This window comes from Mesitornis unicolor, unplaced genomic scaffold (assembly GCF_000695765.1).
Source record: "Mesitornis unicolor isolate BGI_N332 unplaced genomic scaffold, ASM69576v1 scaffold14008, whole genome shotgun sequence".
NCBI classification, from domain to species: Eukaryota; Metazoa; Chordata; class Aves; order Mesitornithiformes; family Mesitornithidae; genus Mesitornis; species Mesitornis unicolor.
This window is the reverse complement of record NW_010203937.1, coordinates 15,310-33,910: the sequence shown is the minus strand read 5'-3', so window position 1 is coordinate 33,910 and position 18,601 is coordinate 15,310. Positions and strand designations below refer to the sequence as shown.

The 18,601-nt window shown below is 39.3% G+C and overlaps 1 protein-coding gene across 1 annotated transcript; it reads left to right on the top strand.

Annotated features, from left to right (window-relative positions):
• Nucleotides 1–382: 382 nt before the first annotated feature.
• BAALC (brain and acute leukemia, cytoplasmic) lies at nt 383–15,489 on the top strand (the record flags this gene model as incomplete). Its single annotated transcript, XM_010190905.1, has 3 exons — nt 383–565; nt 13,375–13,544; nt 15,385–15,489. Coding segments are annotated over 3 exons (458 nt in total), but the record flags the coding sequence as incomplete, so codon positions are not given.
• Between the last annotated feature and the right edge of the window lie 3,112 nt (nt 15,490–18,601).

Sequence of the window (18,601 nt, the reverse complement as noted above, 5' to 3'; positions counted from 1 at the left end):
TGTGCTGTGCCTCACTGCCCCTCTGGAAGACCACATAAACAGCAAACCTTGCTGTTGGTACTGAAGGTACAAACTTAGTACCAGACATGGAGGTGAACCAAAGCAGCAGAAAAACCCAGAGCCCCTGCTGCATCTGAGGAGTTAACCATTCCCATATGGTTTAGGGACTTCTAATCAAAATTTTCACAGCTTGTCTGCAGGAGAGGGATAAGGCATGTTGCAGGGTAGTAGGTAAATAACAGGGATGCACTGCCGAGCTGTATGCCTCCCTCAGAAATAGAAAAATAATAAAAGAAAACAAGAAATAAAAAGAAATTTAAAAAAAAAGAAAATAATGAAGAAGAATACTTTTTACCAGTAAAAAGTGACATTTCTGCATCAGGATATGGATCAGAGAATTATAAAGAACCTGTATTGGGTTTTCATGGCAAGGTTTTGGTAGCAGGGGGCTACAGCAGTGGCTTCTGTGAGAAGCTGCTAGAGGCTTCCCGTATGTCTGAGAGAGCCCAGGCCAGTGGCTCCAAGATGGACCCATCACTGGCCAAGGCCGAGTCAATCAGCGATGGTGATAGCGCCTCTGGGATAATGTATTTAAGAAGGGAAAAAACCCTGTGCAACTGCAGCTGGAGAGAGGAGTGCAAATATGTGAGAGAAACAGTGCTGCAGACATTAAAAGGTGAGGGAGGAGGTGCTCCAGATGCTGGAGCAGATTTCCCTGCAGCCCATGGTGAAGACCATGGTGAGGCAGGCTGTCCCTTGCAGCCCATGGAGGTTAATGGTGCAGCAGAGATCCACCTGCGGCCCATGGAGGTCCACACGCCAGAGCAGATGGATGCACCTGAAGGAGGCTGTGACCCTGTGGGAAGCCCGAGCTGGAGCAGGCTCCTGGCAGAACCTGTGGACCCATGGAGAGAGGAGCTCATGCTGGAGAGAGGAGCATGGAAAAAGTCCTATGGGTATTGAGAGCACCTGTGCTTAAGCTTTTTGCTAAATTATCAGAGTTGGATTGTTACAGGTGCAAATGTTTGAGATAATGTGTAGGGAGTGTAAGTAATTTGGATAGGACTGTTGTTGCCCTTTTGCACTATGGCTGTTCTTTGTAATTACATGCTTTGTGGATGTTGTATTTATTTTGTTCTGTTGATTCTGTTAAAAAATGTCTGTGATACTTATTTGGCCCATCATAACATACTAAGCTACCTCCTTCTACCACCTTTAAAAGTATTTTTAAATTAATTATTAATAAATACCAGTTGCCATATAAAAAGAGTCCATAGCAAGCAAGATTTTTTTAGAAGTATCAGAAATAATTGATAAGAGAATTTCTTCTCTTATGGGCCTTCAGCTTGCTATTCTGTTAGATGTACTGACTCAACTGCTGAAAAACTTCAGTCTTGTTTAATGGCAGGTGTTTAATGACATTCAGGTACTGCATGAAGCCTCCCAAAAGGGTCCTGGTGTCTGAGGCAGAAGGAGCTGCTGATGGAGAGAACTGTAACACTTATAAAGAAAATTATAGCTTGGGGCTAACACAGCTTGTGGGAATAATGCTTAAGAGTTAACAGGATAGCAGTTATTTAGCTGAAGCAATATATCTTAGGTCATTGTATAAAGGCAGGTAGGCTACAGACAGTTCCTGATAAGGCCAAGGATGTCCTGCCTGAAGTGTCTTAACATTCCAGCAAATTGGTAAAATCCGGCTTTGTGGTTTGGAGAAACGTCAAGGGTCCAGGGAGCATGGGCAAGGAATAAAGGTGAAGAGCTTAGTGGGGAAAAGGACTCCCCGAGACCCCGGCCCACGACCACCAGGAGGCACTGCGCAGGCGCGACAAGACTTCTCGGAAAAAGACCTTCTTTTCGGGGAAAGGATATGAATATGCATAGGAGTTTCTGCATAGTAATGAATATGCAACACTTTACTGTATAAAAGCTAAGACAAGGTGCCACAGAAGGCGCACACGAATTCGGAGGAAAAGATTCCCCTGTGTGCCCGCGCGCTGAATAAACATACCTCCTTTACAATCTTACAGGTTGTGGAGCCTTCTTCCCACGGGTCACTGCTCCATGCAAATTAAAGTAAATTCACTAAAAATGTGATGTGCTTGAACACTTGAAATACATGAAAGCCTCTCCTGGCTGTCACAGTACCAGAAAGGAGAAAGGCTGTTGAGCATCAATAGAGATGGTCAGAGGAGAGATGATTTGGAACCTTCTCTCTGGATAATTTTCCAGTGGGGAAAAAAAGTCCTTCTTGCACCATTGAAGTCTTTCATAAGAAAAACTTTCTTAGTTACTGAGAGCCAAAAGGCTGTCATTAACTCTGTGAAGAGCTGTTGCCCTCTGTCTCTGCAGCGGGTGGTGGGGAGAGGGGATGGTGAGAGAGGGATTGTGCTGAAAGGGTTTGAGCAGAAAACCTGAGCAGTGGCTTTTGTCAATGATGGGTCCTGCCTGCAGGATGCTCAGAAGGAAATTGCAAAATTTTTCTTCTTGTGAAAAAAGCTCTCATTTTTTCCCCTTTTATATCCTGATTCAGGACATTTAACAATTCTTTTTTCTTTTCCTCAGGAATGAATTTGCACTTTCTGGGCAGTTCTAATCCTGTGCTTTCCAGTTCAGGAAAGCATAGCTCAAGACTAACACTTAGAAATGGAATTAGCTTTAAGTGAAGACTCCTCTTTATCTCAAAGTAGACATATAATGTATTTCATACAGGAGACAGTTAAGAGTGCAGTTTATCTCATTGACAATTACCATTTCCAAAACTTCCACATTGAGCACGTATTGTAGTAATCCAGCATTTAAGTAACAGAAATCTGTCTTTTCTGTACCTGTAGTCAGGTATAGAAATCTATTTCTTAATTGCTAGTCTCACATTTTTCTCAGGTATTCCTGCAATTTAAAAATGAAATAAATTGATTTCAGCTAAAAAAAAAATCTGAGATTCAAAGTTGAGTTTTATCTTAAACTGAAATACAGTAATAGTTAAGGCTCAGAAACTGATGATTGAAGCCATTAGTTTATTGTAAGGCTTTTTGTTTCACTTGCATAAAGCAGCACTCTTTTCTAGATTCTGTGGATAATATTTCAAAAGCTGTGTGATTGCATGCATTTTTCAGCAATGGTCTTGTACAAAAAAAGTGGCTTAGTCCTTTACTGTAGGCAAATAAATAATATGTTGCTATCCCAGTTTTATTATCTGATGAGTACATGTGTAATTACTTCCCTAGACTGTCACGCTGTCTTTTCTCTTTAAGAAAAATACAGGTTAAAAGTAAAGCAAAGAGGTAGATGGGGAGCAGTGTTCTACCAATTGGTATGGGCAGCTGTAGGCTGAGGCTGGGTTTTCTGTTTTAAGGTTTCCCTGAATCCACTGAGCCCCTGTAGATTATTTCTGCATTGCTGTTTGCATGGCTGAGCCTTAAATCTTAAGCAGCTGATGAAAAAGAAGTAAGGCTGAGCCTCTTATTCCTCCTGGAAGATCATGGATTCAGGATAGCCTGTTCAGGTGGATGCTAGCTACTGGAGAGGAAAATAATCAGCCAAATCCTCTACTGATTGAACTATTATATTTTTTTTGCCAGTTTCCTAGCAATGTGTATGGTTGTGTTTCTGTCTCTTGTACATTTCATCTGGATATTGCCTTCACATTGCAATTGTTATTTCTGTAAACTGCCAGTACTTCCCAGGTGGGCCATGTCTGACAGCCATCAGAATTGTTTCAAGCACTTGCAGTGCTTAAAGTAGGAATTTCTGCCACTTGCATACAGCTGGTGCCCGAGTGCTTTCTGAGCATTTACACTGTCTGTGGAAAAGATGAAAAAAATGTCAGGGATTTATCTAGTAGTTAAAAATGTAGATAGTAGTAGATAAACATGAGTGATAACTTTTTCACATGAATACAGATATCTTAAGCCAAAGCATTTTATGATTGCAGCCATACTGTGAGCCAGTTAAGTCATCAGTATCCTTTCATATATTCATAAAATGTAAGGCTGGAAATACTGAATCACAGAATCACAGAATGTTAGGAGTTGGAAGGGACCTCAAAAGCTCATCCAGTCCAACCCCACTGCCAGAGCAGGATCACCCAGACCAGGTCACACAGGAACGCATCCAGGCATTGAATGTCTCCAGAGAAGGAGACTCCACAACCTCTTTGGGCAGCCTGGTCCAGTGCTCCGTAACCCTTACAGTAAAAACATTTTCCTTATGTTCACATGGAACTTCCTTTGCTCCAGCTTGTGGAATACAATCTGGCCATACAGCCCACTAGGCTTTCCTGAATTAATTCCCACATGGAGCATGTCTTTGGGACATTCAGACTTAATCTACAGCTCTCCAGTGGCTGACATTTTGCCTAAGCCTTTGTAAATGAGGCTAGTAGCTAATCATTCACTGTTAAAATATGTATCTGATGTCTTACCTGGAACTTTTAGCTTCAGTTTCCAGCAGCTGAACCTTGGTAAGCAAAACTGAGTCATTTCAGCTCAAGTTTCAGGTACATTTAGATGCTTTTCATAAGGATTTCTATTTAGTCTGCCTAAATATTCTTGCCGCTCCTCAGTATGATTAATTGAAGTGATACTATCTACTCATCTTAAAATTCCATGCATGATTAGCGAGGGGTTGAGAATGATAATAATACTTTCCATTTCTGTGTTGGAAATTAGTCTAAAATATAACGAGTGATATTTTATTACCACATCCCTAAGAAGGAAAGACCTCATGAATGTCTACAAATCTAAGCCGCTATTCAGAACCTGTCTTCAGACACAGTGGGTAGAGCTGCTGGATGGCTGAGAGAGGGCCACCAATCTGCTGCTTGTTATCCATCTCACATGGTGCTTTCCCATATTGGGAACTTCTTTCTTTGTATTTTAAGGAAAGGGTCAGACAAGAACCAAGCCAAAAGCAAGCACCTTTGGAAAACAAGCTGACTTGACTTAGTTTGGAAACCCATGATGTGAGGTATTGTGCATGGAGGGTACCATTTTTAAGGTGAATTATTCGTGGGCAGTGCTAAAACATAGACTGTGCATGTGAAGCAGCAGATCCCTGCTTTGCCTACCCTTCTAAAATAACTATTATGAAAGACACTTCAGAGGTTTGCTATTTGTGTGTTAGTTTTTCACTTTGGAGGAATGAGCGATCTGTTTCTGGCACATCATGTGGCACTGGTAAGTTGCGTAATCCATTCCCTCTCATTATTTTCCCAGTCATAAAATGTACTCAGCCTTCAGTGTCTTCCAAAGTGTTACCAATTCTTATTCTGCAATATAGTGAAAATTCAGTACTTTCCTGTTCCAGTTATTAAAATTTGTATCTTCATTGATCAAACTCTGTTTTCCTTCTGCCATCAAGTCCTTCCCTAGCACCCTGATTCAAATTCTTTCAAGTTTGTATTTCCTCCCTCCATGGTCAGACCAAGTCCCCCTTATTCTGCTTCTGGAGTCTATTTTCCATGTAGTACCCTTTGTCCTGAGCTTTGACAGGATCACACATTGTTAAAGAGTGTTGCATTGTGCTTTTTCTATTTGGAATAAGCATAGATTTTGTATTCACCTTTTATTTCATAGATGTCATTGCAACACTGTTAAGTTTGTTTACAAGATACTGTACCATGATTCTGTATCATCATTTGAAACCAAAATATACCAATATGCAAAGACTTAGCATCTGCCTCTACCCAGGAAATTAGGCTATGTAAGGAACATCCAGGTTTGCAGCTTTAATGCTGCCCTCTTTGCATTCTAACAAAGAGGAGGCTCTTGCCTCGTTTCAAAACAGCAGTGATAAGAAAATTTTGAAATATAGAAATCTATAGGACTCTTGTTTGTTTTATGTTCAGAAATGAAGTGGTAGGAAATAGGAAAATAAGCAAACCTGCCCAAACCGAAAAGCAAACCAAAACTGTCACAAGATGTAGTGCTTGGTTTCCCAGTTTGGCAGGACTTCAGTGCAGATAAAGTAATATAAAAGTATTTAATATATCCATTGTAAGCCAGTTCTTTTTGTACTGAATTTGACATTTAATACCATAACCATACACAAGAACATAACTCCATAAGGCTCCTGAACATGACAAAGCCATGGCCAGCTTAGGATCTAAGAGCCTGATTTGCCTTTTGTTATTAGCTATGATGTGAGCCCTGTTGTCTTGCATAAATACAGAATTTCCTCTTTTTTATCACCTTATCACCTTATTTGTCATCTATTTATCATCTTTCAGCACCCTTAGCACTGATAATAAAGCAGATGAACAAGCTGTTTGTGCTCTAGGGTGAGCTGAGTTCAAACAAGAATCCCATGGAAGTAGGAAGGAAGGCACACAGGTCCCTGTGCTTCCCCGTGCCTGTCCTGCATGCTAAGATGTGGCTCAGCCCTGCCTGGTCAGAGTCAGCTGTGGAGGGACCTGCTGTGCCTGGAGCGCTTCATATAAAGAGAACAGAGCTCCTTCCCCTGCCTTGTCCCGAGCCCGTGGGGGAAGTGTTTTTGCAGCATCTCTATAAAGAGACTGCAGAATTTCAGTGGCTAATACAGAGCGTGTAGAAGATGCAAATACATTTGTTTTGCTTTGCTTCACCATCTAAAGTTTGTATTGAATTAGAGTTCAGATAAATAATTCTGGATTTTCAGAATGTCTGTGCAGTGAATTTTTTGCGTTATTGTGTTTTCTGATTCAATAAACACAAAACATTGTTTCTGATGACATTTTCCAGCTGCATCAGGTCCTCTGTCTACAGATCTCTGGATCCTTCATCCTGTCTTACACATCCACTCTCTGCTATGTCTGAAAGTTTCTAAATTCTTTCTTGTTAGGAAAAAAAAAGCTGTTGCTGTTTTCCTGAGTAGCTGGCCTCATCCCTGAGGCTTCTGCTTTGGAGGAAATGACTTAAACTTTACTTTTGTCACAACCTCCACTCCATTCATTTTTGATAGGATCCATACTATCTTCTATTTCTGCAGCAGAAGTACATACCAGCACTAAGGCCTGCAGATGTGTCATTTTTCCAAACATGAATAGTTTCAAATCAGGAAAACAGGTATAGAAAACAGATATTTCAGTGCTCTCTGTGCTTATCACTCTGTAGCATTAAAAGCAAGAAAACTCAGTGATGGTAACAAATACATCTTTCCTCTGAAAGCAATTGTGGTAACATTGTTCTTTCTTTCTTCTTTACTGTGATTTTTCTGAGAGTCCATTTTTACAGTGCAGTATCTTATTATGCAGGCATTTTCTAAAACAGCATCTTATGCATTATTCATAAGATAACAGCCACGATAAATAAAAAAAGGGTGTTGCTGAACCAGAAAATTTAACCTTACCGGTTTGTTAGTAGTCAATTCCAAGGATATAAATTTAGCATACTAATCAGCAGCTACTCACTTTAAACAAATACGGGCCTGTCAGTCGATAGCAGAGCATGTGACAGCATAAGGTCCACAGAACCGTGTCAGATCTGTGGCATATTTTGGTCATAATTCGTGTCCTGGCTTGGCCACTGCCTGCTGCTTTAAAATCAGGTAGGAGAATATTGTGGCAAGCACATGTGGAATAATTTTCCCCAAAAAGGTCTGATCCTGTTGGCTAAGATTAACTTGACCTCTATACTGTGAGGCTTCATACTCCTCTAAAATTTCTTGACAGCATTAGCTATTGAAGCATTGCTAATTTTCACTAGTCACAGAAATTTTCAGTTCAGTTTTGGATCTTACCAAGATATTGCTCTTTCGACAAGATCTATGCAAAGAGACCCAGGCAGACTTACCTTTGTGACACCTGTGGTCTGAGAAGTTTCCTGTAGTCCTGATAAGTAAGGGCTACCCCTAAATATTGCTGTCTGGTTCCTTTCTCCCATACTTGGCCTTTAGCAAATACATATTAGCTTTTTAGTACACAGATAAGATCTAGCAAAAAAGCCTTGAGGAAGTCATATCTTTATCTTTTGTCATGCACAAAACTGATCCCATAGTTCTCCTTTTATTCCTGTCTCTCTTATCCAACTGTTGAACCATGACACTATTTTACTTTTTACCTCAGTTTTACTTTCACAATCTGAATTATTTATGTCATTTTCCCCCTTTCACATCATCTTTATTTCCATAACAAAACCTAATTAGAAAGAGTTAAATCTTAACAGTAAAAATTTCCTCTCCTCTTTATGAGATACTCTCATAAAGGATCATTTGAATTCCTAGGTGTAACCAGGGTGTATGAAGAACTATGGCAGCATCCATGCATTGGTTATCCTTGGTTTTGTTGTCATTAGTGTTGTCATTATATTATAGAAGAAATCAGGAATATATGTCTAAAATCTCCATTCCAGGCTTTACATTTTCTTTGACTTCTCTGTGATGAACATCCTATTTATTAACATGGTTCTTTAAAAATCTTTCTTAGACTGTAGCTTCCCCAATTAAACGGTTTTAAAGAGTTATAAAATATGATTTAAGGATTCTTTATTTTGAATGCATATAAGCTTGTAAGTCTGTAAGCAACTTTTTGGAGTACAATTTTAAGTATGTATCTCTTAAAATACAAAATGCCTGATGTAATAAGAACTTCTGTAGTTTATTATTATTAATAAATTACTTTAAAGTATCTAGGCCTTACAGAAAATACATGTTGCAGGGATAACCTTAGTGACCTATCTATACACTATATCTTCTTGTTTTTCACAGTTGTGGGATGCTGCTGCCTGGGAATTTCTGAAAACTCATTAAAATTTAAAAACTATTATGCTTGTAGACAAAAGAGCACATGCTAGCACAAATTAAGAGGTCCTGTAGAACATGGCAGGAGATGGGACTTGGTGACTCTTGCTCTTAGTGAAGTGTGGTGCAGCCTGCCGGGAAGGTGAGTGAGGCAGAGAGAGAGATGCTGAGAGAGAGGAGTGAGGGCATGAGTATCTTACAGCCAGCAGAGAAAGATGGGCATCGTGGATAGATTTCTCTGAAGGGCTTTGGAATTTGCATCAGATTTCCAAGTGGCATTTAGGAACAGAAGATGCCTTTGAACAGTGCTGTTTGCTGCCCACTGTTCTGTGATGAAGAATACATGACTTAGTAGTCTGAAACACAAAGAATCATGAAGATAATAACTATGGTTAATTAATAGAGACAATTTTAGTGAATTAACGTAAAAGGAGCACTGAAGTATTCTGAGTCTTCCTTCTAAAAACTAATGTTGATGTTTGCTTGTATGCCCTGAATTTTTCAGTACATTTACAGCAGAGTGTAGGAGGTTATCCCAGAAAGACCAGAAAAACTTGGTGTCTTACTGGCAGTTTGAATATTCAACATTAGGATAAACTATTAATTACGAGTAGCATAAATTCTTGGAGAGTTAATTTTATTTATACTGTTTATATGAGCTACGTAAAAATATCAGTGCCTTTATTTTTGTATTAGTAGTGACAATTGTCATGTTCTGTTCTCTTTATCCTCTTCCTGGAGTTTGTATTAGCTTTATATGCTTGTTGTTCTCCACATAGGATACAGATTTCAGCCAGATTTGTTCGTGTTGCTGGTCTTAATACTTGTACTGAGATCCCTTTGATTTTAGGTAACTTTCTGTTCATCACCTACTGATGTAATTATAAAGCTGTTCTTAAATGCCCTTTTTTAAAATTGGGGAACAGCTAAAATATACCCATATATCCTAGGGACTGGTTTTTGGTTTTGATTTGTAAAATTCAATTACAGCTGTTTTTTGTCCATATCCAAATTTTCCAAAACTTTTTTATTTTGGGAATTTCGAACAAAGGGCGGTAATTTCACACCAGCATTTTAGTAGAAAAAAACTTGGGCAAATTTGTTTTTTCAAAACCTATTCAAATTTTTAAAGTGATAATACACAAACCAAAAGATTATTTGACCTGCCATCTGGTCTGAATCATCAGATTTCATAGTGAAAGAGACTTCAGAAATAAAGTTCCTTTGTATAGGTTATTTGTAATCAGTCAATCACATCACATCTTACTCTGGGCTTCTTTAGAAGTCTCTGAGACTCTGTTTTTCCTGTAACACAGGGGGAATCCTTGGTGAATCCAGGCTAAAGGGGTGAAAGAAATGTGTGTCCCCTGGCACAGGGTAGCTGGGAGCAGCGTGGATGAACCTCCAGAGGATTTAGGTAGCTCAACAAGGCAACTCCGTAAGAAGAGTGAGTGTAGCTGGACAAGCTGAGTTGGGTTTTGGTTTGTTTGACCGGGTAGCACACCAACCTCAGCTGCTTTCTGCTGCTTGTTTCGATTCCTGTGCTACCTCCCAGGTCACGCCAGTCCGACTGTTTGCGTCATTGGGTGATGAATAAAGTCTAGGGATTTATTTCAGTTTGAAATAACCCTTTTTTTTCATAGTACTGTTAAAAAAAAGCCTTTGTCAAACAGCAGCCTAAAGGATTTCTATTGGACTGGTAAGAAATACAAGAGTTAGCTCACCTGTGCAGCCCAGTGAGCCAATGAAAAGGAAGGCAACAGTAAGCACGTTTCTTGCTGGAACGATAGACCTGGATTTGTGAGCAGTGGGGCTGCTGCTTGGGTATTCTCCTTGCATCCATTGAGAGAGAACTCGTGTATCTTCTTCATAAATAAACCTGATTATACACAGTGAAATACCTGCCTCTTGTCGTCCACTCCTCCCCATAATGGGAACAGCCTGGCAGTCCCCCAAGCCCTGACTGCCATTCCTGAGAGAAAGGTCACCATCACATTGGTGGGGGTTTGATGATCACCCAGGTTTTGGGAATGGAACCATAAGAATATTCTAGTCTTGCCAGTTCATTTAGAAATAAAAAAACCCATGGATTTGACAAAGCATTGTGATGGGATCTGCTGTTTTCCCAGGCCTCAGGAGGCCCACAGACTTTTGGCAGGGTTGTCCTGGCAGGGAACATTAGAATGAAAATACCACCACTGAATCTGTTTGTTTAAATTTCTACTAAAGCTCTACAGTGAAAGACAAAGGAGATTATTTACCAAACCCATGCTGTGAGGATTATATAAACATCTTGAAATTTAGCTTGATCTAACAAGATCTTGAGCATTACCACCTTGCTATCTTGCAAATTGTAGCCTGTACAGAAGAAGAAATTAACTTTTGCATTTCTGTGTACTGTGGCAAATCCCAAACACCAAAGCAAAAATATTTGCTATATAAAAAGCATACATGTGTTCCTAATCTTTTCTTTAACATCATCTCTGTTTTGTAATCACCATTTTGTGTTATATATCTAGTCTATCAAACAGGTGTCACTTTATGAATTGCCAACAAACCTTGTGCTCTTACTTCCACCGCTCAGGCACTGAGTTTCTCACTGTAGTTTCTGCTCAGTGCTCATATGTAAAGAGCAAGTCATGGAAGCCTTTAAACTGTGGTCCAATCTCTACATCACCTGTTTGCCAAAGAAAAAGAAATCTAGTAGTTTCTTAACTTCAGAATAGCAAATATACTTCAAAATAAAATAAAACCCCTTTTTGTACAGCTAGGATACCCTAGTAATGGTGATCACTAGGTCACCCATATAAAAATATAGTGGGAGTGACAGTGAACAAAGTGCCTTTTCAGCTGACAGCTACTTCACCAGACAGCTTAGAAGCCAGGATGACTCCACAGAAGGAAAACCTCATAATTCATATATGTTTGAAACATCCAAGATTCAATTAATGGAATTAGTATATGATGCCTAGAGTGTTTTGTCTGTTCAAAGCTGTGCTCAACTTGTTCTCACAGCTCCATTGCAAGGTGAAGCAGTAGACTACAGCATGACTTCTGACTCACATACGGGTAATTGCCTCTCCATTTCCCTTCCTGACTGTTGATTTTGTCTGTGATATCAATCTGTGCCACTTATTGTTCTGCACTGAGCCATTTTTCTGCCTCTTGTCTTGCACTGTGGAGTGGTAGGAAGAGATAAGACCTAAAGCACAAGTAGGTATGGACTTTCAGGAGATGCAGGAGAGGCGAGGTTTACTCTTGTCTTATGGGAAGTTGCCTGTAGATTTAGACAACAGAATGACATAAGTTTTTGTATCTAGCAGAAAAGGCAGCTTCCAAAGACTTAAGTATTTTTAGTTGTTTTTTTTTTTAAATAAACTCTACCATAATATTTTCAAGTTTCAACTCAAGATTCTTTCTAGCAAAAAGTAGATGATTTAGCACTATTCTTAGTGACCACCACTACAAGTTACTGTCTTAGGAAAACTCTAACACCATCTTTTGACTGCTCAGGGAAATGCAGTGACTACCTTGTATTTAGACTTTCTAAGTCTTACACAGATTTAGATATTTTCAGTATCAAAACTTTGAATATTTGTTTGAAGCTTTATTGATTTCAGTCATTGCTTTTGCAAGTTGCTACTGACATTGCTTTCTACTGATAAAGCAGCTTTTCTTACAGATTTCTGGGGAAGAATTCAAGGCTTTGGTTTTTTTTTAATACCGTCAATACTGTGTTTGGATTCCCTCCTGATTCATGGCAGAAGGTTTTGATGACATAATGCACACTTCAGGTAGCAATGAACTGTCACTGATTTTCCTCGTATTTATTTTTCCCTTAGTATCTATGACTCCTTCCTTCTTCCTCCAGTTTTGATATCTGCATTTCCAGTTAGTAAGTCTGTGGGGTTTTTTCCATTTCAACATAAATCTTGTTATATATTTGCTTTGCCAAAAATAAAATCGAGAGCTACACTCATGCGTCCCACTTGCTCTTTGTATTTGGATTTGAGACCCAGTGTTGCAAGCAGATGCTCGGCAGTCACCATAAAAGACAACTGGTTTTTGTTAATGCAAAAAGATGAGAAAATTATTTCAGGCTGGCCAGTATCATATTGTACAATACATGCCTTATCCACACAGCTAGAGCAAAAAGCAAATTAATCATTTCTTTGATTACTGATAGTTGAAACTATGATACATATATTTCCTGAATTTCTTTCCTCAGCTTCTGATTAAAAAAATGTTCAAGGCCATAAATAGAGTGATCTCTGCATCTGTATCAGTATCATCTGTCATGCTCACATCCAACCCCTTCATTTACCAGAACTGAGATAGATTTTAAGGGGTCCTTAGTTAAACTCTTGGTCATGCAAGCAGCTGTGTGTGTGGAGAAGCCAATGGAGACCTTCAGGTGACCAAAAGGTTACTGATATGCTGCACTTATTAACTGGTTTTCCACATTTCCAGGGTTTCAAAGAGCAGTGGACTACAGGAAAAAGGCCAAATAATGGAAAAGTGTGAGGATAAAGGAAACAAAAGAAGGTAGACTGCCATGACTTGCACTGTCACAAAACAGTGGAGAAATAAAGAGAAGCCAGAGCTGCAGTTACAGACTGCTTCTCAGTATTAATTGCCCATTTCACGTGTCCCTACTAGGTGTCCTGGAGGATGGAAAATCAGCCCAGACAGGTGTAACCACAGCTTCAGCCACAGCTGGAACACTGAACACCGAGAAGAGGAACAACTCTGGTCCTCAGTGTGCGAACCCCACGGTCCATGAAGCAGGAGCTGCGACACAGAGACAGAACAGCTTCAGAGCAGCAGAGGTACGAGCATAATTATGTTCCATGATGCTCAGCACTAGTTTCATCCAGGTCAAATTCATTTTTGTGACAGTCTTCCTCGCTGCAGTCAAACCGTATTTATTGCCTTAGGTTAAGAGAAAATGCCTGCACCACAGCTGCAGCATGATTGAGCCTAGCACCTCTGACAATACTTCATGCCTGAACAGCCACAAAATAGATGTTTTATTTGGCAAGCCAAGTAACACACACACTTGTAACAGACAGAAAAATCCTACATGTGGGTTTTTTTGGCTCAGTCCAACCGTGTCATGTATTGTACAAACTGTTTAAATTAGTTATCTGAAAGGGAATGTGTTTTTCCTTTGTCTTAAATTATGTCCACATACTCTGGTTCATTCAATGCTGGATGTGAAGCCCAAAAAGGTCAATGGGAGTTTTTTCAATAACTTCAGTAGGCTTGGGATCAGATCCTTCCCATTCCTCCCCCTCACCTACTGTGTACTCTGCAGAAGGATCCTCCAATGTAACAATAAAGTATGAACACCCAAGGCTTTGGGGCCAGACCAAAGCCCAGACTTCTCCCGTTCTAGCTGCCTATCTGCTTGTCTCCCACAGGTTTCCACTTGCTGCCCTCTTTGTGCAACAGCTGCTGCTGAGCTGCTGCAGATAAAAGTAATCCAAACCCTACAGTTGGTTACTGCTTCCTCAGTTTCTCAGATAGGAAGACCTTTCGCCGTGGTGTGTGGTGGAACCACTACACCCAGCCCGTAAGAAGCTGTCCCCTCTGGGGAATCATGTCCCTGAGAGAGGAAAATTTAAACCCAGAGAGACGGAGCAAATGAAAAAAGGAATTTGGATTGAACTTCACCTTGCAATTCCTTTCAATGAATTGGCCAGGTTGGATGTGGTTGAACATAATTATTAATCCAATTTTAAAAGGACTTGGCCACACTCGAGAATTATAGTGTAGACTTGATGCATACATGGAGAAAATTGCTTGCCTAGTAATGTGAGAGACTGAAAAATTACTTCTGTATTTAGCTTTACTAGGAAGTATGGGCAAATTCCCACAACAAATTAATAATGGGAGCATTGTAATGGGACTCCTTAGGGACATGTGGGTTCCTGGCCTGGGGCCCTATGGCTTTGAATAGCAGACTCTCCTGCTTTTTTCTAGCTAAATACATTCAGTACTATATATCTGTACTGTTGCAACCCTGTGCAAAGAAAATTTATGATTATAAGTAGGGCATTTACATTATTCTACGCATCTACTACAGGTGTCTAAGACAGGAAGGTAATTTGTCTAAACTTCTTACAGTCAAAAAAGAAATATGTTTTCCTACTGTGAAAGTGTAGTGTCTAAGTTAGGCTCCAGCTCTGGTTTACCATTCTGAAGATCTCTTTCTCCACTGGCTGTTTAGGGAAGTGTAAGAAGAGTAGGTTTCAAATTTGGACATCTAAAGTTTAGAAGCAGAGAGCAGAGAATGCAACTATTCACCTCACCATCTGCAAGTCAAAATGTGCCCATTTTGTTAATCTGAATATTCACATTGACTATAGCTTTTCCTTTACCTCTACATGCTGTGGAATACAATGCAATGCAACACCCAGTGCTCTCAGGAGCACTTGCATGCCTCAGACAGACTGACTTTTTTTAATTTTTGGAAATAATCTGATGAAGCTCTGACAGGTATATATTGTACTTAGGTCTTATCTGCAGGAAGAACTAAGTGTTATTTTGAAACTATATTGTCACTTAAGAAACATAAAGTAGAGAAAATTCTGCCTTAGGCCAGTAATGGTCAATGGTTCTTTGCGCTGCCAGTGTGGAACTCACTGTACTGTTTAACACTTTCAGAGTAAATGGGGGACACAGAAAATGTCCACAAAAGAAGTCACCATTAATGTTACAAAAAGCATCAGACAAAGTGACAGACGGAAAACAAAGAATTGTGTCAATTAAGGAAGCAAAGCACAAGTGAGGATGGACTCAACAATGCTTCGCTGCACTTTAAATGTTGCTGAAAATACAAAGATCTCCAGATGTTCCATGTTGAAAACAGCAGGCAGCTGCTGCTGAGTGCCTTCAGAAACATGTCATGTGGAAACCAGCTGCAGACACTGTAGGATGTTCAGAGGTAACTTGTCTAAAGCAGTGGCGCTTTGCAGACATACACCAAAATTCATACCATTTGGTTTTTATAAATCCTGTGTTATCTCCTTGTCTACGTCCTGTTCTGCATTGCTATTAGGATGAGGCTGAATGATGAGAGGAAATGAACAAATGAATCTGCATTTTTAGTCATTAAGAGTTTTGAGTTTTTACATTCAAACCCATGGAGTTCACTTAAAGCACTCACTTTCATAAAACTCAAACCCAGAGATCTCAGAAAGAGACCCATAGGTGGCTTCCACTAAATCTCTTTTAAACTATATATGCCAGTTATATATAGTTAAGTCATATAGTAACCTTTTTATATATTAATCTTTTAATGGCTGAGTTTTAATTTATTGTCTGTATTGACAGAATTTAGGTCTTAAAAATAGTCACTTTCATATTGATCAGCTTTACTTGAAATTCCTAGTCTTAGCTGGCAGGAAGGGTTCTAGCTACTTGGTTATTTTATATATGCCCCTTTAATTATATTGAAGCCTAGATTGACTTGGAAAAAAATTATGATTAATTTTACATTAAAATAATCATAATTCTTAAAACCATATTCCAATTACAGCTCAAAAATAACTTTATTTCCTCAGATATAGTTGATTTGCTGTGCAGAACTTATTTAATTGCATTGTAAGCATCTCGTATCATAGTACTCCATGTTTATCATAAATTACAGCTTAAAGGAATATAAGTGTTCAGTGTAGTAAAGAACGGGAATTAGTTCAATGTATTACTTCTTAATGTAGAAGTAATAATATATATTCTCTGTGAGTTTGTATATGAAGATAAAAGAGGTAAATTTATTTGCCTCCCCCAGCAGACATATATGAGGGGGCCAGTTAAAACAGCTATTCAAAAGTTTCATAACAAACAAATGGCATTGGGAAGAAAATTCATGTATGAACTGCAAGAAGTCCTTTTTACACATAGGACAAATAAGTGTAAATAGAATTGTGGGACTGAATCCTAATTTATTCCGTATTAGGATCATTTTAATAACTTGCTGCTAGGTGTGTGAGTACTTAATACTTTCCTTGGAGTACAAGTCTATGCAATAGGCAATTGTTTATTAATTATTCTGACACAAAGGCAAACTGACATCCAGAGTCAGTGCAAGATTTTTGCATTCATATAAGAAATATTTAATATTAGACATCCTAAAAAGGAACAAAGAACTTGTGCTAAGCTTTCTGTAGGTCAGTGTGTTATCTGGCAAGTGATCTTGTGCTGCACATTTATGTAGAAGAACTAAACAATATTGAAAATATTATTGTACAGGTAAGACACTGGCAGTCTGTGTATGTCCTTCCAATTTGTGGATTTCTGACAACTTGTTGGCAACATTATAGGACAGGAAAGGACTTTACTTACTCGAACAATACACAGTGGCTGTAGCAGGTCAGCAATGTTAATTTAGAAAGGGATAGCCATTGTTGGTGGCCGTGTACTGACTTAATTGAAAGCACATGTTCAAGATTCTGTGTTACATGTGTAGAGCAGAAGATGAACCATTTCAGATCGGAGCCAGACTTGTAACCTGCTTCTGTTTCAAAGGATTAAGTGGCAGAGAGAAAGCAGTATAAACCCGTATGATACAGGAAAGCTACAGAAAGTGGTTGATGATGCTGGTGTGTGAAAGGGTAGAGGAGATTTTGATGGAAAACAAAAGGGAAGGTTTACTGTGTAAGAAGCTGCTCCACAGAGAGCTGCCTTGGGTGGATACCATGTCAGGGTGAGAGGATGCAGCAACAAAGGAGACTTGGCAGTGAGATTATTTACTAGCTCATAAATAATTTTTTAATGATGTGCTGACCTGATGCATCTGATGGCTTGGGTCAGAGAACAGAAGAAAGCCTGCAATGCTGCATAGCGCATTGGTATGAGAAACAGCCCCGGCGGCACGTGAGCAGTCAGCAGGGAGACAGTTTTTGAGTCTCATATTGAGAGCATGAGATGTGACAGGATGGTTAGCAGGAGGTGGCCTTGGTATGTAATGATCTGGGCAATACTACAGAACTTGCTTTTGTTGACCACATCCCCCATCAGGGCAGCAGCTGTGGAGCCGTGAAGGCTGGCAGACCTGGGTGACTCCTCTGTCTGTTCACAATAACTTCCCTGAGCTACTTCAAGATTTCATAAATCTGCTCAATATCCTGAAACTTAACTTTAGGGCATTCAAAGACTGGATCCAACTTCAAACCATGTCTAATTACAGGCAACTTTATAAACTCTTCTTATGTAACACATTACTGTTATTATTCATTAGGTGGTAACACAAAAACCCCTACATTATGTCTTCAGTGGCTTCTTAGTTCTTGATGCATAAGCTTCCAGTGACCTTAATAAAACGAAGAGCGTGATGTGGAGATGTGGATCCTGCCTATGTACATACATAGTGTTGCATTTATGTTTACTTTCCTTCTATTAAAGACAACCATCAGTAGAAACAACCAATCTGTTTATGAAATAATATACCACTCCCACAATTAAGGGTGACAGAATCTCCAAAATAATATACCACCCACAGTTAAGGGTGACAGAATCTAGTCTGTACTGCTTAAGACAATTTTAAGTCCTAAAAATAGATTCCTGTGCTGGTTTCAGTGGAATAAACAAGCTCAAAGAATCATCTGGACAACTTCACTCCAACTGGCCTTCCTAGGAATGAAGAGCATTATTTACAGGGTCTGTTCTTCGAGTAGCATCTTTCAAATATAAACAGCTCAAATACAGGAAATAAAACAACTATGTTAGAAGACACAAACTTTTATATAAAGTACCTGCAGACATCTCTGTGTCCTTATATGACAGGATTTTTTAGATGTAATTTTCCCCCAAAAGATATTATGCCATTTAATTTGTTCCACGTCTCTTGGCCAGACAGGAAGATTTCTAAAGATACACCAAA